Source organism: Borostomias antarcticus (genome assembly GCF_949987555.1).
Source record: "Borostomias antarcticus genome assembly, chromosome: 5".
NCBI lineage: Eukaryota > Metazoa > Chordata > Actinopteri > Stomiiformes > Stomiidae > Borostomias > Borostomias antarcticus.
The window spans coordinates 22,946,437-22,971,712 of record NC_140238.1 but is presented as its reverse complement, the minus strand read 5'-3'; the positions used below and the strand labels follow the sequence as shown (position 1 = coordinate 22,971,712).

Here is a 25,276-nt window from a genome sequence, read left to right as displayed (position 1 = left end):
TACTACTACTACTACTACTACTCTACTACTACTACTACTACTACTACTACTACTACTACTCTACTTCTACTACTACTACTACTCTACTACTACTACTACTACTACTACTCTACTACAACTACTCTACTACTACTACTACTACTCTACTACTACTACTACTACTACTACTCTACTACTACTACTACTACTACTCTACTACTACTACTACTACTACTACTACTCTACTACTACTACAACTACTACTCTACTACTCTACTACAACTACTACTCAACTACTACTACTCACTCTACTACTACTACTACTACTACTACTACTACTACTCTTCTACTACAACTACTACTACTACTCTACTACTACTAGTCTACTACTACTACTCTACTACTACTACTACTACTACTACTCTACTACTCTACTACTACTCTACTACTACTACTACTACTACTACTACTACTACTACTCTTCTACTACTACTACTACTACTACTACTACTACTACTCTACTACTACTACTACTACTCTACTACTACTCTACTACTACTCTACTACTACTACTACTACTACTACTACTACTACTCTACTACTACTACTACTACTACTACTACTACTACTACTCTACTATACTACTACTACTACTACTACTACTACTACTACTCTACTACTACTACTCTACTCTACTCTACTACTACTACTACTACTACTACTCTACTACTACTACTACTACTACTACTACTCTACTACTACCACTACTACTACTCTACTACCACTACTACTACTCTACTACTACTACTACTACTACTCTACTACTACCACTACTACTACTACTACAACTACTACTCTACTACTACTCTACTACTACTACTCTACTACTACTCTACTACAACTACTACTACTACAACTACTACTACAACTACTACTCTACTACTACTACTCTACTACTAGTCTACTACTACTACTCTTCTACTACTACTACTACTACTTTACTACTACTACTCGACTACTACCCTACTACTACTAGTCTACTACTCCACTACTACTACCCTACTCAGAGGTCAGAGGTCTTAGATCTGTGATTGGACACAGCAGATGTGACCCGGTCTCTCTCTCTCTGCCACAGGCTGGTTTCCTGCCAAGTTTGTGGAGATCCTGGACGAAAGGAGCAAAGAGGTTAGTCCATCAGCTGCGATGATCTCCACACCTACTTATGCTCAGAATCAGAATCAGTTTACTAGCCAGGTAGGTTTTTACACATACTAGGAATTTGATCTGGTCAGTTTGTGCACAACACTGATGGATAGACAACTGGGTGGAAGGACTAGACAGGATAGCGTAAAGACAGGACGGTGCAAATGAACAGTGCAAAATATTAATTCTCAATTGTTCCTCCATGGATTTGGTCGATTCACCACGTTCCCCCTTTACGGCAGCACTGAATATCAACCGGGCGATACCACCAATCTCTTCATTTATTGGTCAGTCCTCTGGTCTCTCCCTGTAATCCTTCAGTCTGATTGGTTGATTTTTGTGCCCCCTCCCCCCTGCAGTACTCCCTGGCGGGCGACGACTCTGTGACGGAGGCGGTGACAGACCTGGTGAGAGGCACGCTGTGCCCCGCCCTCAAGGCTATCTTCCAGCACGGACTGAAGAAGCCTTCCATACTGGGCGGGCCCTGCCACCCCTGGCTCTACATAGAGGAGGTGTGTGTGTGTGTGTGTGTGTGTGTGTGCGCGCGCCTGTAAATGGTAAATGGACTGCACTTATATAGCGCTTTTCCACCTTGGCGGCACTCAAAGCACTTTACAATGGCCTCTCATTCACACATTCACACACCAATGGCGGTAGCTGCCATGCAAGGTGCTAACCTGCTCATTGGGAGCAATTTGGGGTTAGGTGTCTTGCTCAAGGACACTTCGACATGTAGACAGTCGGAGCTGGGATTCGAACCACTGACCCTTCGATCATTGAACGACCTGCTCTACCAACTGAGCTACAGCCGCCCCATCCGAGATGGCAGATATACACCTCAGGAACACGTCATTACGAGTCTAGATCTCACAAACCCATAATTAGGTTTAGCTGTGTGTGTGTGTGTGTGCGTGTGCGTGTGTGCGTGCGTGTGTAACCAACTCATATATTTCCCCTCTGCAGGCTGCCAGCAGAGAAGTGGAGAGGGATTTCAACTCTGTCTACTCTAGACTAGTTCTCTGCAAGACCTACAGGTAGGTTAGCTCACAGTACACACACACACACACACACACACGCACGCCAGGAACTGGTTATCATCCCTCCCTACCTCTCTCTCTTTCCCTCTGTCTCTTTCTCATTTTCTCTCTCTTTATTTCGCTGTCTCTTTCTCTCTGTCTGTCTGTCTCTCTCTCTTTCTCTCTCTGTCTCTCTCTCTCTGTCTCTCTCTCTCTCTGTCTGTCTGTCTCTCCAGGTTAGATGAGGATGGTAAGGTCCTCACTCCAGAGGAGCTGCTGTACAGAGTGAGTACTGCTTTCTTATTAAAGCATCGGAGAATCTTCAGAATTGCTTGAAAGTACTTACCGAATGTTACAACCTGTTACAGCAGGGGTCTCAAACTCCCGGCCCGCCCCGCCCCTCCATCCGGCCCAGGACATGATGTCAGAAATATAATGTAATCCGGCCGGCAAAATAATTTCTTGTACACGGCGCTGGCAGGCAGGTCAACAATGCGAAATTCAAGTCGCTCAAACGTGGGCCGAAATGCTGTTAGTGTATGCAGTGCGCGAGGTGAATGCTGCAGTCACAGGTGTAATCAATCCGCACGCGACTATGAACAATGAACGGAATGCAGCTCACCACTGAGAGGCTGTTTTCAGGGTTAACTAACATTAGGAACACAGACAGTTTCAAGAAATATGGACATTGCAGTATTTTTTGTGGAGTTCAATTGAAATGCTTACCTGCCTGATATGCAAGAAAAAAGTCGCCATTCTAAAGGAATATAATGTCAAGAGCTATTTATTACTAAAAATGGAGAACAGTGTCATAGGGAGACGAAAGAAAAAAAGCCACAGCTGAGAGGGCTAACATCTCAGTCTTTCAAGATAAGTGTCTGGCAAGAAATAGAGTAGTAGCCTACAAATGTATTCAAGTGTCTGGTAAGAAATGGAAACAAACTTGAACTTTAATAAATGCAAATACAGGTCTAGGGTAGGCTTGCAGCTAAAACAGAATAAAGTACAAATGTATGCTATTCAAGATAAAATAAAAGTAAGGAAAAAATTTGCACTAACTTAAAATATATTAAAATGTATAGAAATGGTTTTGGAATAATCTTGCAACATTTAGAGACTGACTGTCTAGTTATGGAAATGAGAAATTTACATTTTCAGAAATATTGCACTTTCTTATAGTTAGTACTGTAGTACTTGAAGTTGACATTGAAGTGGCCCCAACTCCTATGAGTTGATGATACCAGCAGTGGCCCCAAGCCAATTTGAGTTTGAGACCCCTGTGTTACAGCATGTTACAGAATGTTACCAAATGTTACAGAATGTTACCAAAGTTTACAGCTTGTTACAGAATGTTACTGGGCTAGACGGTAAATGATAGTAAGCTAAGGCCTGATTCATACTCAACCCTGCTCCTCTGCACTTTAATCATACGCTTGCGTAAAGTTGAAATTCGATCCATGACACACACAAGGACACGTCAACGTCACCTTACGCCATATTCAGACTGGATGTGAAAGTGCAGTGAAGCCCTGGTCTATTTTTTTCCGAGAGACGCAAGCAAACGCGTGTGATTAAAGTGCAGAGGAGCAGGGTTGCCTGCTTACCAGCGCAGAGAAATTCACTTCTGGTGTGAACAGCCAGGCTCCTGCTCGCCTGAATACTGATGCCTCACGACGCTCTCGCATCCAGTCTGAACACGGCGTTGGGTAGCTTGCGTTGAGTATGAATGGGCCCTAACGGTGAACGAGCCCATCTGAAAGGGGCAAGACAACAGCTGAACAGGAGTCTCTGTTAGTGTTGTTGGTGAACAGGAGTCTATCAGAGTGTTGTTACTGAAGAGCTGGAGTCTCTGTCAGTCTCTGTCATTGTTAGTGAACTGTGCTCCCACTCTGTCCTCCCAGGCGGTGCAGTCTGTCAACATGAGCCACGACTCCGCACACGCTCAGATGGACGTAAAGTTCCGCTCCCTCATCTGCGTGGGCCTCAAGTGAGTCACGCACACACACACACACTTCATTACGTTTTAATTTTAGAAATCAACATCTTTAGATAGACTTGTGGTATATAGTGCTGGAAGAGGCACGCACACACACACACACACATACGTGCACGCAGACACACACAAATAGGGATGCTCTGATCGACTGGCCACCGATTTAAATCGTACGATTTTCTCTCCAAATGACTCGATTGGTGGTTGCCAAATTGGCCAATAGAAGAATAGAAGTCTATTCTAGCTGGTTAGTTTGACATGGATACAAGTGCAATGCTGCAAGCTATAGTGACTAACCACAGCAAATAGGGTATAGATACAGAATGAGGTGCTGTTCTAACCCCCCCTCTCTCCTCAGTGAATAGGTGTTGTTCTAACTCTCTCTCCTCTGTGAACATGTGTTCTCTCTCTCCTTCTCTTCAGTGTGCAGGTGCTGTTCTATCTCTTTCTCCCTCCCTCCTCAGTGAGCAGGTGCTGTTCTAACTCTTTCTCCCTCCCTCCTCAGTGAGCAGGTGCTGCACCTGTGGCTGGAGGTGCTGTGCTCCAGCATGGCGGCGGTGGAGAAGTGGTACCAGCCCTGGTCCTTCCTACGAAGCCCCGGCTGGGTCCAGATCAAGTGTGAGCTCAGGTAAACACAGAGGGAGAGGTGGAGGGAGGGAGGGGAGGGGGGTGGGTGGATAATGGGGGGGGGGATAGAAAAAGGAGTGATTGAGAGAGGTTGAGGAAAACGCACCAGAAGAACATTACAGCCCCAGTCCACCACCAAAAAGTAAATGCATTTCTTTTGTTTTGGTCAGTCACTTAGTATTGGTGCGCAAGGAAAAATAGTTCCTACTCGAGGAAATGCTTGAATAAAACATACATTCTATCTGTCAATCAATCATTGGATTCCTCTCGGCCTACAAAATCTACCTCGCCAGTTTAGAGTCCTTTAGTGTTGCTATGGATAATAACCGCCCATTGGGGAAACACTGTTGTGACAATAAAATGACCATGGTCACGCCACCACCACAACCATGGTCTCTGGTTTAACAATGTCAATGTTATGTTCCTTCAGGGTTCTCTCAAAGTTCGCTTTCAGCCTCTCCCAAGACTGTGAGCTGCCAGCTAAGAAAGAGGTGAGCTATCTCACTCAGAACTCTCAGTTCTTTTATGTGATGTGATTTTATTTTGTGTGAAATGTGCTATACAAATAAACTTGCCTTGCTATGAAACACACAGTCTTACACACACACACACGCACACACACAGAGTGTAATCCCCCTCCGATGTGTGCTGTTGCAGAGTTCAGCTGTTCTGAAGGCAGACGTGGTAGAAGTGCTAGTTGAGCATCACCTGTTCAGTTGGGATCTCTAGGTAACCCGGAGCTGGTCTCAGATCAGCGGATATTCACCAGCTTCTATAGCCCCTAGCTATATCGACTGACCTAGGATCAGCTGGCCTCACAGTGATTGTGTTAGTGTAGCTGGTGACCTTAGATTCTCAGACCTGTCTACATTAGAGCTCCTCCCACCCAGGGTAGATCCTCACCCACACCTGGGCTGTGTTGCGAATCGCATACTTCCATACTATATAGTATGCCAAAAAGGGATGTAGTATGTCCCAATACATAGTATGCCACATGCAGTATGGCAAAAATACCAGGATGTCCTATTCCATCCGGTCGTATTTTGCAGTATGCAAGCCAGCAGACTTTTCTGGCTATTCTGACCCACAGTCCTGTCAGGATGTTATGTCACGTGTGCGGGTTTTGATGAATCCCAGCTGTGGACGAATGTCACTTCATGGACTGAGATGGATGTGGTCAAATTTCAAGGCGAGTTACAGGCACAAGGTAGTATGTCCCAGTTGGATGCGTACTGCGTGCAAAGTACGTACTTTCTAGGGGCAGCTGTAGTACGCAAGTGTGTGATTCGGAACGCAGCCCTTGTCTTGCATAGCCAAACCTTTCTACACACTTAGTTTCACACTGTTCCAGCGCTGGAGAAAGGTCTGGCTGCACCCGGCCATCATTCTGAGATAGGGGGACAAAACGCTGCATTTCTTTCTTTCTAAATCAATCACAGTTGTCTTGGGCAGCGCTACTTGTTTTTTTATCCCATGGTTCCCTTGCAAAATAGTCGGGGGTTTGAATCTGATAGACCTTTCCTATTCAGCTGGCAAGTTCTGCTCCCCCTAGTTACTGTTGCTATGCCCCACACGCTTTGGAGCATGTTAATAAAATGTCCAGTGAACAGCACATACCTGATGATCCTCTCAAGGATTCCTGATAATATTGCTATATGTTATTTGCCAAATGCCGCTACTTTGTGTAAGAGAGTTCTACAGAAAGCTAAATGTGGCTTCTGTGGCATAGACAGGACAAACAACCCTACGCGCAGTCTAAGATGGCCTGCGGAAAACCTAGAAAACAAGTTCACTGGATCTGTCTGGTACATGGTTTTATAAAATGTGATGTATTTGAGTCAATAGAGCTAATTATTACACGCACTTGCTTCTTACTCAACTATGACATACAAGTAATGATTAGACTGAACATGGCCGCCTGGCCTGTCCTGCCTTGGCCTTCCCTGTGGGGGATCCAGTGGGGACAGGATGTGTGTGTGTGTGTGTGTGTGTGTGTGTGCAAATCTGCTATAGTTTTTCCAGGTCAATATTCTCCAACAATTAATTACCCAGCAAACCCGTCTTCTTTTTCTCCATCATTCATTCCCTTTCTCTCTCTCCCTCTGTCTCCAGGAGAAAGAGCAGAGGCCTCTGAGGGAGGGAGTCCAGGACATGCTGGTCAAGCATCACCTCTTTAGCTGGGACATCGACGGCTAGACACACACACACACACACCCACCCACCCCTTCCCTCACTCTATTCCCGTTTCATAAGGACTGACATTTAAACAGTGGCTCACCACTCTCACCTGGACCTGTTACATGACACGACTTGTGGCCAATCATCTCCACCGTAGACCAGCTGCATCCACCAATGACATTCCATCTGTTTGTTCGGCCAATCGTAGCATATGTCTGTCCTTAGTAGCTTCATGCTACAGAGTGTGTGTGCGCGTGCGTGTTTGTTGGCGTGCGAGGGTCACTCACTGATCTTCTATGAGATGCTGGAGACTGGAAACACTTTAGGGTGAACCATGCCCTGCACTGCTGTGTGAAACATTCCCTCCACAATCAAGGACCAAAACTCTTCTTTCGAAGCTGTCCTAGTTCTCTGTCCCATCTCTGTCCCTCTGTCTGGTGTGGTCTACCTGTGCTTTTGTTATCTGTGGAAAATTCCCATTCCTTAAATAGAAACCTGTTCCAACCTTTTTGATGTTACCAACACTACTACGAATTGAAGCACTGGAATATTAGTTCACTACCCACACATACCTTGCTAAGAGTATGTGTAATATGTTACCAAGTGACGAGTATGTCATACTGAACATACATAGCTATGTGGAGTATTGAACGTACCTAGCTATGAGTATGTGTCATACTAAACGTACCTAGCTATGAGTGTCATACTTAACATACCTACTGTAGCTAAGAGAGTACATGTGACTGCACATACCTAGCTATGAGTATGCGTCATACTGGACTGTGAGAAGGGCATTGTCTTTATGCACTTCAGCTACGTCACTGTTGGTGACAGAGAGATGTGTCCATAAATCTGTTATATATTATTACGTTATATATAGAATATGGAATGATTTGTAAGGATAGTGTAAACATTTCTGGGGAGGGAGGGCATTATTTGTTAAGAGAGTAAACATTTTGAGATGTAGAACTGTTGTAAAGAGAGTATCCATTTGGAGGTGTGGAAGTGTATGCGTGTTGGTATGGCTTAGCTCTATTATTTATATCATACATGGTCAGTCAGTCCCATAGGGAAGCTCTTCTGGAAATCAGCCTGGACAATCCACAGAGGACGTGTCCATTTAAGGTCGCCCACACACATAACATTATGGCTCGTCCAATGAGGATAACCGAAGACAGAGGTGAATGGGAGTGTTCAACAACAACACTGACCCCCACCCCCCTGTAGTTGTGTGATTTACTGAGAGCCATGGCTACACTTCTGAATGTCTATTCTGCCTGTACAGTATGTTACAACACTACAAAAATATAAACTTCTCTATATATATATATATACATGTACAAACAGCCCTTGTCCTGTGTGCTCCTTAACCAACACGCTATTAAGCCTTTTTATCACAACTGCACCGACCAACCAAATGATGTGGTACAACAGGGAGGGATAAATAAAGCCTGTCTTTATTGGTCAAAGTCGGAGGCAAACTGTTGAGAATCCACAACATGTAAACAGTGATGGCCCAAAATGGCTGCTGCGAACTGGGGGAGGGAGAGCAACTAGGGACAAACAGCACTGCAGCATTACAATCAGTAGCAACTGTTAAAAGTGAGACTGTGAAGTTTGTATAACATGACTGAGGCTAGGTTTTGGTATTTGCAGTGGGAATGGAAGCCTTAGAAAGACAATTGAATAAGGGCACACAAGTGTGGATTGAGAGGAACTGGAAACCCAAAACACACTGCTGTTGGTTATAGGCTACATTTGAACCTTCTACGACAAAGACAGGAATTACAATTCTATCCTTCTGAACCAGATAAGCAAACAGAAGATCACTTTGAGTCGTGCGATAGCCAGCACAGGTCATTTCTATTTCGTAATGTTGTGCAATGCCGTGGGATTGAGTTTGATTGCACTTCACCAATGGTCATTCAGCCAGTCATTCAAATCTAACAACTTTGATATTATAGATTAAATATTTCACCGTAAGTGGTACACATATGTACAGTGCTTTCATCTGCAGTGTGTCCATCTTTTACACATTGGAATATGATAATATTTCAGATGTTTGTTAATCTTTATGGAAGCTTCCTTAGCTTAAAAAAGCATGTATTTTCAAAAGACAGTGCTTTGTTAATTGGCCTTGCTTTGTGTTACTAAAGCCCACGGTATGCTTGCTGTAGACAAGTGCCTATTTGCTGTAGACAAGCGCCTTGAGGATCTGCACAGCCAATGCCCCGGAAGGAAGGAAGGAGACGCGTGGAAGACGTGTACGCGTGGGTAAAAGCAAGTATACCACGGGCTTAACATCCATCCCCCTCAAGCCTGCTGATCAACTATGTTACATGGAGCTGGGTTGTACTGCATTATAAAAGGCAGGGAATGGATTGTGTTAGCTGCTCATATCGTGGCTGGAGCCTGACATCCAACTAGGGACCCGGCCTGTCTTCACTACATTGCATTTGGGCCGCATTCCAAGCCTAAAAAAAAGTCCCTTAAATCCTTGATGACTCATCCTGGTACATAGAACTATATAACTGGTGAATGGGACTAAGCAATGTGCGTCCATCCATCACTTCAACAAACAAGAACTGGAACAATCTTTCAGTGCTGCGCAGATAAGTCATCAAGGTCGGAAAAAAGGTCAAATGATTTTGGAATGGGACCCAGCCCTTTTAAGTTCCCTTTTACAATTAAAACAGTGATTCTGTCAGCGTCTGGACCCGATGCAGGAGAGTAGGTCACTGTTCACTGTTCAGTTTAAGACGAGGAGTGTATGAGGAGGCAGAGGGTACCAAACAAGTTGGTGTGTGTGTTGGCCTGCTTTGTGCACAAGAAAGACACTTGATGGAGTGCTAGCAGGATGAGAGATGTGTGTGTGTGTTTGTGTTTGGGGGGGGGGTCTAGTTTAGGATCCCCCCGTCCCTGTCGACATGGCGGCCGGTGTGGAGCTGCTCTGGGCTTTGCCTCTGTGTCTCTGGCCTCCTCGTCTCCTGCCCCCACCTCCAGACTTTGGCTGGAAAATAAGAAAAACATTCATTCAAACACAGAATCACTGTATTTTCCTGCTTTTTGCTTTGTCTATTTTTATGTGAAGCACGCCGTGCATGTACATTCTCTGTTGTAAAGCACTTTGAGCTGCATTTATTTGTATAAAAGGTGCTATACAAATTAAGTTTATTATTAAGTATTACTATTATTAAGAAATACTCTCACCAGGGACATGATCCAGTACTTCTACACCAAAGACCAGACATGCACCGACATGAAACTCACCAACCAAGAAGCATGCACCACCACGATGCTTACATTTATCATTCAGCAACTACTGAAGTCTCATTTTTAAAAATCCACGTTATATGATTTATAATACAGACCATGTTCAAACACACTTTACATGGTTCTCCTCAGTTCTATCCCTCTATGTCCTATATCACCAACAGGCAGACCGCGGTCCGGATCCGGACCCAGAAGCCGTCAAATCCAGACCTCGTCTTTAACCCGATAAATCAATGAGAATTTAACCCTTCTGACGGAGCGTAGGCAACTAGGCAAACCATTTGTTTACTATCTCACGTGTCGCTAGCCAATCGAATTTGCGTGTTCATTGCCTGACATCACCCAGTCTACATGTGACAGGCTAGCTATTGTTAACGTTACTGTAATCGGAGGGATTCTTTGCTAACGTTAGTTGGAGTTGGAAACTGCATGACCGGAGAAACATAACGACAAACAAAGATGGAAAGTGGGAGGGTGGGATGCCACAGGTAGACAGGAAAAAGGTGTCAAAGCAGTTCAATTCTTAAAATGTGTTGAGATTGTTAACACAAAAGGGAAACTCAAGCTAGATTTTTTGTTGTATTTTTTATTTATTTATTTAAGCACTTTAATTTCAGATGCACATTTTTCAAAAGCTACTTTGCTTTTAAATGTAGACCTCATTTTACTCAAGTTTATAGTACCCTAAAGTACTTTTTATTTATAATTGTGAAATCCCTCCTAAATGTGAAGTGTCAATAAACAGGTTGAAATATTATTGAAATGTATCCTACTTTATTTGATTTTAAAGTGTGTTGGGGACCATACAACTAAAGTGAACAATATTTTAACTTCACATGCACAGTAACATACAGCAAATACAATAACTTGATAGGAATATGCAAGGAAACAAATGTGTTGAGGGCATAAAAAATGCATGCATCACCACCGGACCCTGGCTTGAGGCAATTTTGTCAAACTGGACCTCTTAGAACTTTACTTGATTACCCCTGTTCTATGTTTACCAGGTTCTCTCTGGTTCTATCCCTTTGTTTTTACCTTGTTCTCTTTGTTTCCCTCCTTTCCCTGAGGGTCGTCCTCCCCCTCTCCCTGCGGCCGCGGTTAAAACAACGACACCGAGAGAGAGGTGAGGAACAGGACGGGAGAGAGAGAGGTTAGAAACAGGACGGGAGAGAGAGAGGTGAGGAACAGGACGGGAGAAAGGGGTGAGGAACAGGACGGGAGAGAGAGGTGAGGAACAGGACGGGAGAGAGAGAGGAACAGGACGGGGGAGAGAGGTGAGGAACAGGACGGGAGAGAGAGAAGTGAGGAACAGGACGGGAGAGAGAGAGGTTAGAAACAGGACGGGAGAGAGAGAGGTTAGAAACAGGACGGGAGAGAGAGGTGAGGAACAGGACGGGAGAGAGAGAGGTTAGAAACAGGACGGGAGAGAGAGAGGTGAGGAACAGGACGGGAGAAAGGGGTGAGGAACAGGACGGGAGAGAGAGGTGAGGAACAGGACGGGAGAGAGAGAGGAACAGGACGGGGGAGAGAGGTGAGGAACAGGACGGGAGAGAGAGAGGTGAGGAACAGGATGGGAGAGAGAGAGGTGAGGAACATGATGGGAGAGAGAGAGGTGAGGAACAGGATGGGAGAGAGAGAGGTGAGGAACATGATGGGAGAGAGAGAAGTGAGGAACAGGACGGGAGAGAGAGAGGTGAGGAACAGGACGGGAGAGAGAGAGAGAGGAACAGGACGGGAGAGAGAGAGGTGAGGAACAGGATGGGAGAGAGAGAGGTGAGGAACAGGATGGGAGAGAGAGGTGAGGAACAGGACGGGAGAGAGAGGTGAGGAACATGACGGGGGAGAGGGAGGTAGAGGAGAAATGGAGAAGAGATAGCCAGGACAAACCAAGGTTCCACAGGAATGGAGTGATGAAGAACACAATGAAAATGCATAAGGAGATTTTAGTATGAGTGGATGAGAGAGATGGTAGTATGGGGGGATGAGGAGAGATTTTAGTATAGGGGATGAGGAGAGGAGATTTTAGTATGGGGGATGAGGTGAGGAGATTTTAGTATGGGGGATGAGGAGGAGATTTTAGTATGGGGGGATGAGGAGAGATTTTAGTATGGGGGATGAGGAGAGATTTTAGTATGGGGGGATGAGGAGAGGAGATTTTAGTATGGGGGGGATGAGGAGAGAAGATTGTAATATGGGGGATGAGGAGAGGGGATTTTAGTGTGGGGGGATGAGGAGAGGAGATAGGAACAGAAGAGAAAATGGTCAGATTAGACAAACAAATACAAGACTGAAGGTTGGAGAAGCAGAAGCAGTCAAGCAAACAGACGAGTGAGTGGTTTTCTAATAGAGCAGAAAGCTGACAACACACACACAAGCGCACACACACAGGCGCACACACACAGGCGCAACTTCCTTCAGATCATTTCTTTCATGACTCAACTCCTCCAAGGTTGTTTTTCCCATCTATCCTTCCATTCATCCATCCCTTCTTCAAACCCCTTCAATCAGCATCCTCACTCATCCCTCCCTCATCCCTCCTCTCTCACCCCACTCATCCTTTCCTCCTCCCTCCTCCTCCAGTCATCCCTCCCTCTTCTCCCCACTCATCCCTCCCTCCTCTCCCCACTCATCCCTCCCTCCTCTCCCCACTCATCCCTCCCTTCTCCCTCCACTCATCCCTCCCTCCTCTCCCCACTCATCTCTCCCTCCTCTCCCCACTCATCCCTCCCTTCTCCCTCCACTCATCTCTCCCTCCTCTCCCCACTCATCCCTCCCTCCTCTCCCCACTCACCCCTTCCTCCCCTCCCCACTCATCCCTCCCTCCTCCCTCTCACCTGTGGTTTCGATGACGGGCTGGCCGGCCTGGCGCTGCTTGCTGCGTCCTCATTGGCCGCCACGCTCCCGTCCTCCCTGCGTGGGAGTGTCTTTTTCGTGGGCTGCATTTTGATTTGCGGCGGTTTGAAGTTGGAGGGCAGGTTATTGGTGGACTGCAGCAGCTGAAAAAACGAGACCCCGCCCATGTGGGAGTGAGACGGCGAGGAGTTGAGCACCCAGGGTGTTACGCAAGCGTCGCACATATACGGCGGCTGAGCAGATACGGCGTTGGTTTATATGTCAGCCGGCTGATTGGGCAATGGCTCTGACACACCCACCAAACGAGAGAAAACCTACCTCAGGGCCCGCTGCTACACCGTTTCACACCCGTTTCGAGGAAAACCTGTCGTTCAACCCGGAACCCTTAGCAAAACCGGTGCACACCGTTTTCAGATTGAAGTTGCCCCAAGGCTTAGCATTCGGTTCACAAACACAGTACCGCCCCCCCCCTCCCCCCCTGACCTTGGTGATGGTGCCCACGGCCTTGGTGCGCCCCTCCCGGAACACCAGCCTCTGGTCGGGGTGCAGGTACTCTGGGGTCTTGATGAAGCGGAAGTGCACGGCCGCCTTGTCCCCGGTCCGCAGGCAGTCCCTGTTCATGGTCAGGATGGTGGCCGTCTGTCTGATGCTGCCGCAGTGGACTGGGAGGAGAGATACCCAGTCAGATAGGAGAGATATACACAGAGGAGAGATACCCAGTCAGATAGGAGAGATATACACAGAGGAGAGATACCCAGTCAGATAGGAGAGATAAACACAGAGGAGATATACACAGAGGAGAGATACCCAGTCAGATAGGAGATATACACAGAGGAGAGATACCCAGTCAGATAGGAGAGATATACACCAAGTTAGATACAAGAGTGTTGTTGGGAGGATGGCTGTCCTGGTAGATGGAGCATCACGTGTGTGTGTGTGTGTGTGTGTGTGTGTGTGTGTGTGTGTGTGTGTGTGTGTGTGTGTGTGTGTGTATGTGCGTGCGCTTCTCACCCATGGCCTGGTATCTGGGTGATATTGTAGTTGGATGGTGCAGCACCAGGATCTCAGCCTCAAACTCCCAGGATGCCTGTGGGCTCAGCCTGGGGGAGACCATCACCATGCCCTTCCTGATAGCAGAGCGCTTGATCTAGCGAGGGAGGGAGAGAGAGAGGGAGAGAGACAAAGAGAGGGAGGGATAAAAAGACAGAGGAAGGGAGAGAGAGAGAGAGAGAGAGAGAGAGACAGAGGGAGGGAGAGAGAGACAGAGGGAGAGAGAGATGGAAGTTAGAAACAGAGAGGAAGATCAGACCAGGAAGCTACCTCAAATAGATCAATAAAATCCTGTATGCATATTTCCATCTGAAAAATGATTCACCTACAGATCGTGTAATACCCAACTCCACCAACAGATGGTGCTCCGGCTGACCTTTTTGAGGGAGAAGGAGGCGGTCTGCCCCCCTCGCACCTCCTTCACAGGCATCCTCTTGCGGTGGATGGATTTGACAGCGATGGGTACGAAGCTGCCCAGGGCGTCCGGGCCGAGCAGCATGGTGTCATTCAGACGTATCAATCCACGTAAAGTAGTCCCTGAAACCACTGTGCCTACGCCCTGCCGCGGAGGGAGAGTGCGGTTAAGAGAGTTGTGTGTGTGTGTGTGTGTGCATGTGTCACCTGACCCCATCCCCACCATGTAGATGGTCTCTCCACACCACTCGTCCATCCGCTGTGTGTGTGTGTGTGTGTGTGTGTGTGTATGTGTGTGTGTGTGAGAGAGAGACGCGTGTGGGTGTGACGTGTGTGTGCGCTGTGCACACGCGTGTCTGTGGTTAAAGGTGCAGTATGCAGTTTGTGATTTAATGTTAGAAAAATGTTTTTGGTGAAATATGTGAAATATTTGCCACCGACAAAAGAAAATGCAACTGACAAAATCCCCGCCCCTCCCTTCAGGCCTCCCTCCAAAGCCACTCCTCCAAACTGGGGGAAAACAAATGACACTCACTAGGCCAAACCGCATACTGCACCTTTAAACTGAGGGTTGTGTTATGAAAGTGTGTGTGCGTGTGTGTGTTACCGGTACTGAGTAGGTGTCGTCGATCTGGAACTCTGCAGGCTCATCATCTCTGGAGGGGGTTCTGGAGGAGAGCAGGTTCAGGAACATCTTCAGCAAGTCCATGTTCTCCCCTGTCACGTTGGAGATCTGGAAGATGGGACACATCCTGGACACACACACACACACACACACACACACACACACACACAAATACACAGATTTCTTAACGGTTGATATTTTTGGCGTAGATGTATAGGAATGGTGGTGTGTGGGTGTATGAATGTGTGCGTGTGTGTATATGTGTGTGTCTGTGTGTGTGTGTGTGTGTGTGTAATCCCCACCTCCCAGAGCTGAAGTTGGAGGCAGTGATGATGATGTGGTCCTTGTTCTGTGTATGTGTGTGTGCGTGTGTATGTGCACGTGTAGGTGTGTGTGTGTGTGTGTGATCCCCACCTCTCAGAGCTGAAGTTGGAGGCGGTGATGATGACGTGGTCCTTGTTCTGTGTATGTGTGTGTGCGTGTGTGTGTGATCCCCACCTCTCAGAGCTGAAGTTGGAGGCGGTGATGATGACGTGGTCCTTGTTCTGGACCAGTACCGGGATTTTCCTACAGCCAGGAGACTTCAGTAACCTCTGGAGCAGCTTCAACGTCTCTGTGGCCACACACACACACACACACACGCGCACACACACACACACGATATTTTTCATATGCTCAAGACAGAAAGGAGGGGGCAGTGCGAAACAGATAGAGAGAGAGAGAACGAGAGAGACAGGGAGAGAGAGTGAAAGAGAGAGAGCTGCCCACCTTGGAGGATGTTGGCTGGACACATGTCTATCTTGGTGACCACCACAAACACGGGTACGTTCAGAGCCAGGGCCAGGCCGAGGTGCTCCTTGGTCATGCCCACGATGCCCGCGTTGCTGCCCACCTGGAGAAAGAGAGAGGGAGGAGGAGGTAGAGAGAGAGCGAAAGGGAGAGAGAGAGAGAGACATTGAACGAGGAAGAGTCAAGAGAAAAAAAAGAGAAAGAAGTAGACCGTGGTATTCTTATTCTTATCACTGACATACATTAGTCCGAAAACACGCACGCGCACGCTCTCTCTCACCATGAGCATGCAGAAGTCGGGCAGGTGTCCCGTCATGCCGAACACGGTGGTCTTCAGGTACTTCTCGTGGCCGGCCAGGTCTATGAAGGTGATTACCTTGGAGGACTTCTCGCAGATCTTGGTCCAGTCCAGACTGCCCCCGTGGCTGTCCGGCTTATTCACCACCTGGAGGGGAGAGAGGGAGGCAGCGAGGAAGGTTATCAACATCTCACTGGGTGGTTGACATCATTGACTCTCCCACACAACCCTTCAGAGTGTACGCCCAATATACTGTATCTCAGTACTGTGTATGTATACAGTATACTGTAGGTCCATATAGACAGCTACGTATATAGGCCTCTAGCTAGTGAAACATTTTCCAGGAGCTTGCAGTCTATTGTACATTGTGTTGGGTTTGTTATGTTTAGGTGTTTTGTAATGTGTTGCTATGATACAGCTAATAGTCAACGTTTTCCAGGAGCTTGCCCAGTCATCTTGCTGAGAGAAGCCAGGGAAGAATGCCCCTCCTGGTCTAAGCCCTGCCCCCTCACCTGCCCCCCCCCCCCTAGTCTAAGCCCCGCCCCCTCACCTGCCCCTCTTGGTCAAAACCCAGGATGTCATTGCCCACGCTGCTGGTCCGGCCGCTCTCCATCTCGTGCTTGTGTCTGAACAGCTTCTGGCGGGCGAAGCCGCGGCCGTTGTCCAGCTCGCCGTGGGTCAGCACGCCCAGCAGGGTGCTCTTACCGGCATCCACGTTGCCCACCACGGCCACTCTGCAGGGACGGAGAGAGACCTGGCTTCCATCAGCTCTCACCTTTCTCCCTGGCTGTGCCAATAAATATGATCTGAATTGTTTTGGAAACTGTTGGGGAAAATTATAAACTTGTAGCAACGCAGTGAAGTAGTGGATGGATGGATGGATGGATGGATGGATGGATGGATGGATGGATGGATGGATGGATGGATGGATGGATGGATGGTTGGTTGAGTGGATGGATGGATGGATGGATGGATGGATGGATGGATGGATGGATGGATGGATGGATGGATGGATGGATGGATGGATGGATGGATGGATGGATGGATGGATGGATGGATGGATGGATGGATGGATGGATGGATGGATGGATGGATGGATGGATGGATGGATGGATGGATGGATGGATGGATGGATGGATGGATGGATGGATGGATGGATGGATGGGTTGGTATATAGATGGATGGATGGATGCATGGATGGCACGCCGCCAGGACCGTAAAATGGGCCAATAAGATCGCGGCCGACCCCTGCCATCCTGGACAAGGTCACTTTGAATTACATGGAGGCCATGGCCGTCGATGCCCCCGCTCTGGCCGTGATGCCCTGAAGATAATTGTACCCCCTGCAGCCACCATGGCGTTTGTGCCCCTGCTACTGTCAAAATCTGAAGGTTGCTTTAAAAGCGTCAGTGGTCTCTTGTCGTTTTCTTGATAGTCCGAAATTAATTCAGAGTAGGCTACGTTATGACGTTATGTTTAATTCGATGTGATGCTGGCGTGTACATGCAAACAATCCACAACCAATCTACATTGCTGCAATTCTGGTTTGAATAAAGGGAGTGCAAGCAAGCAAGGTAACTAGCTAATAAATTATAACATGCTTCAAAATGCCATTGCCCAACTGTTCTTCCTTTTAAAAAAAATAATTTCCAGAGCAGAGAAAGTCTTTAGCTAACTATCTTTATTCTAGCTAGCTCCATAGACCAATGTTTCTCAACCTTTTTTGAGCTCTAAATCCCTGGCATATTTTCAAAAATCCTGAAGGACCTTCCACCCCTAGCCTGGGTCCAGACTTTCAAATACGCCCAGTGAAGTTGACTGATTCTTCAAGATTTCAACAGATTGTAACGAGCTGACATTCTGTCTGCTATCAGGCTACCCCACAACAATATATTATTTAGTAACATGGCCATCGCTATAGGCGGGCCTTAGGGGGCTTGGCCCAAGCCTCCAGAGCACTAGTTTTTGCTGGTAGGGGTGTGGAAGTGTTGGAGTCGGACTGATGAGTGCGTTTTTGTAATAGGATACGAAAAAGGTGAGGTTGCTGCGAGTGGTTGCTACGCAAAGCATAGCCATAGCCGCTTGATTTTATCAATGGCCTCGTCAATGAGATTGACGGCGCATTAATACTAATTGTTATGCGGTCGCAGCCGTGGGTTACAGAGTATTTTACCACGGCTGCTAGCCAATCAGAATCAAGTATCCAAACTTTCCGTTGTAGAACTACACATCTACAACAGTCGCTTCAATACAAGTCAATGGATTTCATAAAATGATCAATAAAACCCTACAGGATTCATACTTTGCGGCGAATTTGAGGTCAGAACACCAACGGACAGCAATTACCCCCTGGGTGAGCTTCTTGTCTTTGAAATTGAGAGTTTAACATGTTTTTGAATGATTTTTCAAGGTGCCCACCCACATCCATTGTATGACCAAAACAGTGGTAGAGTAATTATCAGACTTTCTCAAAAGTGCTAGTTTTGTCAATGTTTTGATCTGAACCATTGTATATGATCATAAGTAACCTTAAAACAGGGCTAAACATGCATTTTCCCTTTACTACTCCTTTAATAACATTAATTACTTTATTTTTTATTTTTATTAATCTTAGTATTTTTCTGTTAAATTAAAAATACTAACTTTAGATTCCTTATAAATGAACACATGAAACAACACATGTTTGACGGCCGCCGTACTGAAAAAGGCTACGCCAATGAATGTAGTGGTTACCACAGGTGTGATTTCAGTTGGGAGTCGAGCTGAGCTGTGCACTCCAGGCCATGCTCACTATCATCACAGCTTATGTGAGCCTACCCTTGCCCTAACTTTGAGGACATCTACCGCAACGTGTGAAAAATGATTTGCTGCTCAAATACAATAGCATATTGTATTATCAAAAATAGTTAACAATAAACAGATCTTGAGTCTTGAAAAATGGATGGATAGAGGGACGGAGGGATGGATGGATGGACTTTATTAAAGGAGAATGCTCGTTTTTGACAACCTGGACCTTATTTACGGCATATTATAAGACGTTTGACTCACCGAGATAACTTTGGTGTAATTTGGAGCAACGCTTGCGCGCTGTGCGCATGCGTGCTGGAGCAAGTGGGGAAGCTATTTAGTTTCTAAAGACGTTTCTAAAGATCATATTACAGAGGCATGTGAAAAACCACAACAAGCCCTCGCTCTATGTAAGCACAACTAGCGATTCATGAAGACAGATTGATGAAAACAACCGTTTCGCATAAAATAGTTTTTTTAGAAGCTGCATTCTCAGTGCCCCGTCCGCGCGCCATTACATGGATATACTTGGCTCGCGCTGGATTTTAAATTTCTTCTACAGGCCTCCGAATTTCACCAAAGTTATCTCTGTGAGTGAAAAACGAGCAATCTCCTTTAATCCCCAATGAGGAAATTCCTTTGTTGCAAAAGAGGGAATTTAAAACATGCTGAGGACGCGAGTATTGAAAAAAAAAAAACAATTGCAAGAATGTAAAAAGGTGACTGGTTCTCTTGATATTACAAACTTTTAAGTTCTTTTAAACTTTCACCCCACAAGACGCCACTCACCTGACCTCCAGGAAGTCCAGGTCGCCGACGCGGCGGCGAATGAGGAAGTCCCGCACCTGACCGCCCGCCTCGCTGCGCTCCCTCAGGGGGATGAGGTCGGCGTCCATCTGCTCGCACAGCGAGCGCACCGTGGCCACCGATGCCTCCATGTCCGTCTCATCCAGACCGTAGTCCCCACCGTCTGGGGGGGAGAGCAGGACACGGGAAAGAGAGAAGGAGAGAGAGAGAGAGGGACAGGAAGAGAGAGGGAGAGAGAGAGAGAGGGACAGGAAGAGAGAGGGAGAGGAAGAGAGAGGGAGAGAGCAGGATGAGGGGAAGAGAGAGATCTAAAATGTTAAAACTCAAAGTTATGAATGAAACAAAATATTCTTCCTAAGGAATGGTCTGAAGTTTGTGAGTGAGTGTGTGTGTGCATGCGTGTATGTATGTGCGTGTGTGCATGTGTGTGTGTGTGTGTGTGTGTGTCACCTGAGCCCATCCCCACCACGTAGATGGTCTCTCCACACCCCTCGTCCATCCGCTCTCTGAGTTGCCGTAATAACGAGTCATACTGCTCTCCGTTTGGGCTCACCAGGGCCAGCTGAAAGAGAGAGAGAGAGAGAGAGAGAGAGAGAGAGAGAGAGAGAGAGAGGGAGGGGGGGGACAGAGAGAGACAGAGAGACAGAGAGAGAGAGAGAGAGAGAGAGAGAGAGGGAGGGAGGGGGGGAGACGGAGAGAGAGATAGATAGACAGAGAGGGAGAAAGAGTCAGAGAAAGAGAGAGATATAGAGAGAGGGGAGAAGGAGTCAGTGAGAGAGGCAGAGAGCGAGAGAGATAGAGAGAGGAAGAGGTCATGTATGAGCGTATCCACAGAGAACACAGCAGCATGAGAATGTGCAGGTAGTGGAGCTGCTGAGGGGATAAATGTGTAGGCCTCCCTACAGTACAGTAGCTTCCTCAGGACCATCACAGGTCATGAACACAACACGGTCACTTTGACAACTACTGTAGGCCTGCTGCCACTTCCTCTGGCCCTCTATAGCTCACTAGTTAGCCTGCTGATTAGACAGAAAGCCCAGGGCAAATCTACAACCATGCACAACCATCAATCAACCCAAGCCTAGTAGTAGCTACGTAACCAGTGTAAGCAGCTGAACTGGCCCTACTGCCCTTTGTTGCAAACTGTTACATCAGACCAGGCATCTTGGGTTGCAGAGTTTCAAAATAATGAGTAATACGTTCAGGCAATAGGAAGGCAACTATCAATATGCTGAAGTACACCCACCCACCCACCCACCCACCACACACACACACACACACACACACACACACACACACACACACACACACACACACACACACACACACACACACACACACACACACACACACACACACACACACACACACACACACAGCTGTCTACCTTCCCAGGCCTCCTCAAGGTCACATGCCGACAAAGAACACAATGACCCAGCGATCAATGGCTAAGTAGCCATATTAGTGATGTCTTCAATAAACTATTCACAAAAACAGCTACTATAACACAATCCCAAAATCAAACAGTCCCAAGGAACTGAATTAGTTTAGATCCGTTGCACTCACATCCCCTGTCATGAAAAATGTTGAGAAGATTTTAAAAGATATGGTTGTCAACTTGTCTCCCTCACTGATGGTAAACTAGACTCCCTTGCAAGTTGCTTACCAAGCTGGTAAGTGTACAAGGATGCACAACTGTTTATTTTCGACAGTATGTTGTGAAGCACCTTGAGAAAGTGTGTTCATTCACCGATTTCTCTTCAGCTTTTAGATGCAGATTCATGTTTTGCTTGAATTATATATTTTTTCTTATTCTAAATAACCTGATCAGCTTTTGATGTTGCTTTTAAATGTTCGAAGTTCTAACAGATAGAGTTCAGCAGGTTTTGGTTGTCCAACACCAAGGACTCAAATATGGGCTCACCCCAGCGGTGTGTCCTGTCCCCCCTGCTTTTTATGATGTATACAGACAGCTGCAAGACTTCTCCTGAGGGCAGCTACATTGTGAGATTCTCTGATGACACACCACCCTATTGTCTCTTCTCCTGGGCTAGGAGTCAGATCGTGGTTGTGCCCTACCAACCTACATCAAATGGTGCGATGATAACTTATTTGACGTTAACATCAAGAACTAAGGAATTAATCTGCCTATTGATTGCAGGCAGAAAATTAACAAACCTAAAGCCAGCAGGCTTCAAGGTTGTCGACACATAAGTATCAAGGAGCAGTGTTCGACTCTCAACTCAAATTCGCTTGTCAAGCGTGGACAACAAAGAATTCACTTAATGCAGAAACTTAACTCTTCATGTCTGTGATACTATTTTATTTAGGCCTAATTTTTAACGATCATTAATTGGAAGTCTTGTCACTTTTCTCGTTAAAATTTGGTTTTAATGGGTTGTCTGCATGTGTATGGACTGGGTAAGCTGAAAATTAATTGCCCTTCTTATCAATAAAATTGTCTGAATTGATTCCTGGAACAGCGACAGTTTGAATGAACACAACACACACAAGTAGAGTTCATACATCATTCACCAGGGACAGTGGGCGAGGTGGAATCATTCTAAAGGTCACTGAATTGCAAATGCATAACTGAACTAGTATTTGCTGTCTGTGTGTGTTGGCTTCATCATTCATCTTCAAGGGGAGTTGCAGTTTCTGGTAGGGCCCATATATGATCGATTGATGTCCGGAGAAGAAACCTAGATATCTGTGAGCCACATACTGCTCACTGCACTGTAACTTAAGCCTGCCCCATTTGCCTGACACAGATCAATCTTCTCTCCGCGCGCGCGCACACACACACACACACACACACACACACACACACACACCTAGATTTCCCTGTTGCCCATGTATTTCATCAGTCTAGGGAAATCACCCTGCCTCTGCCTGGGTTGAGCCATGATGCCTGTTTGTTTGACAACACAGAATGAGTCACATTGCCAGTGTGTCCAAGCTACATCCATGGTCCAAGCCTTAACCAGCTAGCCTGGCTAGCTAGCTAGCTAACTAACTAACTAACACCAGCAGGCCAAGGACGCTTCGTGTCACACTCATTCATTCATTCATTCATCAACCTAGCTAGCTAGCTAACGTTAGCTTACACAGTTACACCTGTGCAAGCTTGCTAAAGCATGGTGGAAAAAATAATTACTTATATGTAAACAGGCTTGCTAATGTTATATTAGCAAATCGTGCCAATACCGTACTGTTGACATTCCGGCTAACAAGGCTAGCTGGCTAGCTAACTTACTTTGCTAGTGAAGTCAACCCCGTGATCCCCGGCCTCGCCGTTGAAAAGGTCGCCGTCCTCGAAGCACTCTTCTTCGGTGTCATCTCCACATCTCCCCCTGTGTGGAGCGAATATGCTCGCTGGAACTAAAGCCTCTGCGAGGGGCAGCGAGCCAGGGCTTAGCTCCTGCGCCGCCATCGATGCCATTTTATTTCCAGTTTTCCAGTAAACTGTTTGACTCCCTGCCGTGGTAACTAAAGACAGTACTATTAAACGCCGGTAGCTATCGAGCTTTAGGATACAGTAGCCTACAAGTTGTTGTCAGTCAACACAGCAACGTTAGTGCTGTACAGTAACTGTTACTGTACTAGCTAATCTGATCACCGGCTGCTTCTGAGTCGGACTACCGTTTGTTGATATGGTTAGCAAGCTATCTCAGAGTAAACACACTAGTGTATGACTGAAACTGCAAAGCTGGAGGACTGTTTTGTCTGAGTGTTTTGGCTCGGCTGTCTGTTTACTCTTCATGGGAAAACTGCAGTGGCGCTCATGAATACACATGAGGAGGCTGACGCCTTCTACCGATAATAATAATTATTCATGATGCATCAACCAATAGTGCTTCCATCTCTCAAATGTGTGTCTTCCTAAGGACCAATCACAGTAAGTGGGTCATTCATATGATTATAAAAACGTTCTTAGCGTAATACATAAATAAATGTCAAAATCGCCGGCCAAAACAATGACTAATCATTCATGAATATTGATTCGTTTTCCTGCTGTAGGCTATCCCACCTTCTACGCAGAGGGTGTGGCTGGTTGGCTTGACTGTATATATTTCATGGCGGTATTATAATAAGGCTATCCGATCTTTCTTTCCAATCCTCGTGCATGACAGAGCCACGTCACTCTGTCTTCTGATTTGGGGTCTGGGTTTTCCCTCTTATTAGACATACATCCAAGGACACAACATTTGGGCATTATCTTCACCTAAGGCTTGAAAAGGACTGCTGAAACAAGCCAGACTAGTGGTCTATGGGACGAACACAGTGCTTATCCCCCAAACGAGATTATGCTCTTAGTCACTTGTTTTAGAAAGAAGATGCACTTGTGAGTTCTGGCAAGTAGTAGTACATTAGCTCTTCCTACGTTAAATGCAATTATTGTTAGTCGCTTTGGATAAAAGCGTCTGCTAAATGACTGTAATGTAATGAGGGGCGCGACTTTGCATGTCCTAAATTATGACATCACACCAACACTAGCTCTTGCTTTGGTAATACTTGTGTAGTTGGGGGCAGTGACTTGGGACATTATCCAGTCGTGCAGAGCCACGACTGGATAAAGCCACGTCCATAAGGGGGGGGGGGGGTTCAGGGGCCCAGGGGGGGCCCTTTCAGGAGGGGGGGGTGACTGAAACACATTTGTTTCCATCATGTCCTAACAGAAAAAAGTATTTTACAAATTTGGTCCTCCCATCCCCGAAATTGTCTGGAACTGCATGTTGAACATTGCATAGTGAAAAGTATGTTATACAAATAATTAGCTATGCCAGGACCTATCCATGAATCTGGATGTCAAAAAAAGAAGGAAAGGAGACAAAGGGAGCAATCAAGGGTATTTGACCCCCAAAGAAATGTTCTGACCAGATTTTCTGGTCATTGAAGCCATTGAATGCCTCATATCATCCTGCAAATTATCCAACGAGGCGTTATCAGATGCAAGGGGACTGAAGGAATATTTCACATCATTTAAAGCAATTGTGTTGTGCAGTGTCTGGGTAAAACCATGCAGGCCAGGTCCAGCCTGGCTTATCTCTGTGGCTGGCTTGTTTCTGTTCAGGACTGGTAGGACGGAAGCTAGTCATGCCACTGAAATAGCTGTGGATTGAAATGACATGAAATAATGCCTGATAAACTAAGATAGGTCTTGTAACCTGGACACATCAGTTTTGATGCTTCCAATGCTAATACAGCACAATAAGAGCGGGATAGCCAGTTAGCTCATGAGCTCACAACAACTAGCAGCAGCTTCCATAACATTAATGGTAGCGGTCAGTGGCTAAAGCAGTTACACTAATGATTACTGTAACGTTAGCTATTTTTCTGCAATTGGTTCAACTTTTGTTTCTGGACAAAAGTAAGGGATA

General features: G+C 46.3%; 2 protein-coding genes across 3 annotated transcripts in view; one reads left to right on the top strand and one right to left on the bottom strand.

Annotated features, from left to right (window-relative positions):
- The window catches only part of sgsm3 (small G protein signaling modulator 3), a 27,102-nt gene extending 20,046 nt beyond the window's left edge, over positions 1-7,056 (top strand). Inside the window, exons 14-21 of the mRNA XM_084437914.1 lie at positions 1,115-1,164; positions 1,542-1,694; positions 2,146-2,216; positions 2,435-2,483; positions 4,100-4,185; positions 4,697-4,819; positions 5,249-5,309; positions 6,931-7,056. Of these exons, the coding sequence (XP_084294040.1) occupies positions 1,115-1,164; positions 1,542-1,694; positions 2,146-2,216; positions 2,435-2,483; positions 4,100-4,185; positions 4,697-4,819; positions 5,249-5,309; positions 6,931-7,014 (677 nt within the window). The 3' untranslated portion in view covers positions 7,015-7,056. The remainder of the gene's footprint in view (positions 1-1,114; positions 1,165-1,541; positions 1,695-2,145; positions 2,217-2,434; positions 2,484-4,099; positions 4,186-4,696; positions 4,820-5,248; positions 5,310-6,930) is intronic.
- A 1,421-nt stretch (positions 7,057-8,477) lies between these two features.
- Positions 8,478-23,562, bottom strand: gtpbp1 (GTP binding protein 1). 2 transcript variants are annotated; one of them, XM_084438633.1, is made up of 14 exons: positions 23,152-23,562; positions 20,346-20,457; positions 19,878-20,058; positions 16,852-17,035; positions 16,284-16,448; positions 15,983-16,106; positions 15,713-15,827; positions 15,197-15,341; positions 14,552-14,734; positions 14,137-14,272; positions 13,609-13,787; positions 13,107-13,268; positions 11,308-11,358; positions 8,478-10,006 (listed from the first exon to the last, which is right to left on the bottom strand). In XM_084438633.1, the coding sequence occupies exons 1-14, from the start codon at positions 23,335-23,337 to the stop codon at positions 9,899-9,901; spliced, it is 2,031 nt and encodes a 676-aa protein (XP_084294759.1). In that variant the 5' UTR covers positions 23,338-23,562; the 3' UTR covers positions 8,478-9,898. The 2 variants fall into 2 exon arrangements, with proteins under 2 accessions (XP_084294759.1, XP_084294760.1); XM_084438634.1 differs by lacking the exon at positions 11,308-11,358.
- Between the last annotated feature and the right edge of the window lie 1,714 nt (positions 23,563-25,276).

Excerpts from the sequence above, each read along its gene's own strand:
- gtpbp1 (XM_084438633.1), bottom strand. The coding sequence starts at position 23,337 with ATGGCATCGATGGCGGCGCAGGAGCTAAGCCCTGGCTCGCTGCCCCTC. Across the intron at positions 14,735-15,196 it reads ACGACACCTACTCAGTACCG|GGCGTAGGCACAGTGGTTTC; the intron begins GTAACACACACA and ends CCTCCGCGGCAG. Across the intron at positions 13,269-13,608 it reads CCGTGGGCACCATCACCAAG|CTGCTGCAGTCCACCAATAA; the intron begins GTCAGGGGGGGA and ends TCGTTTTTTCAG.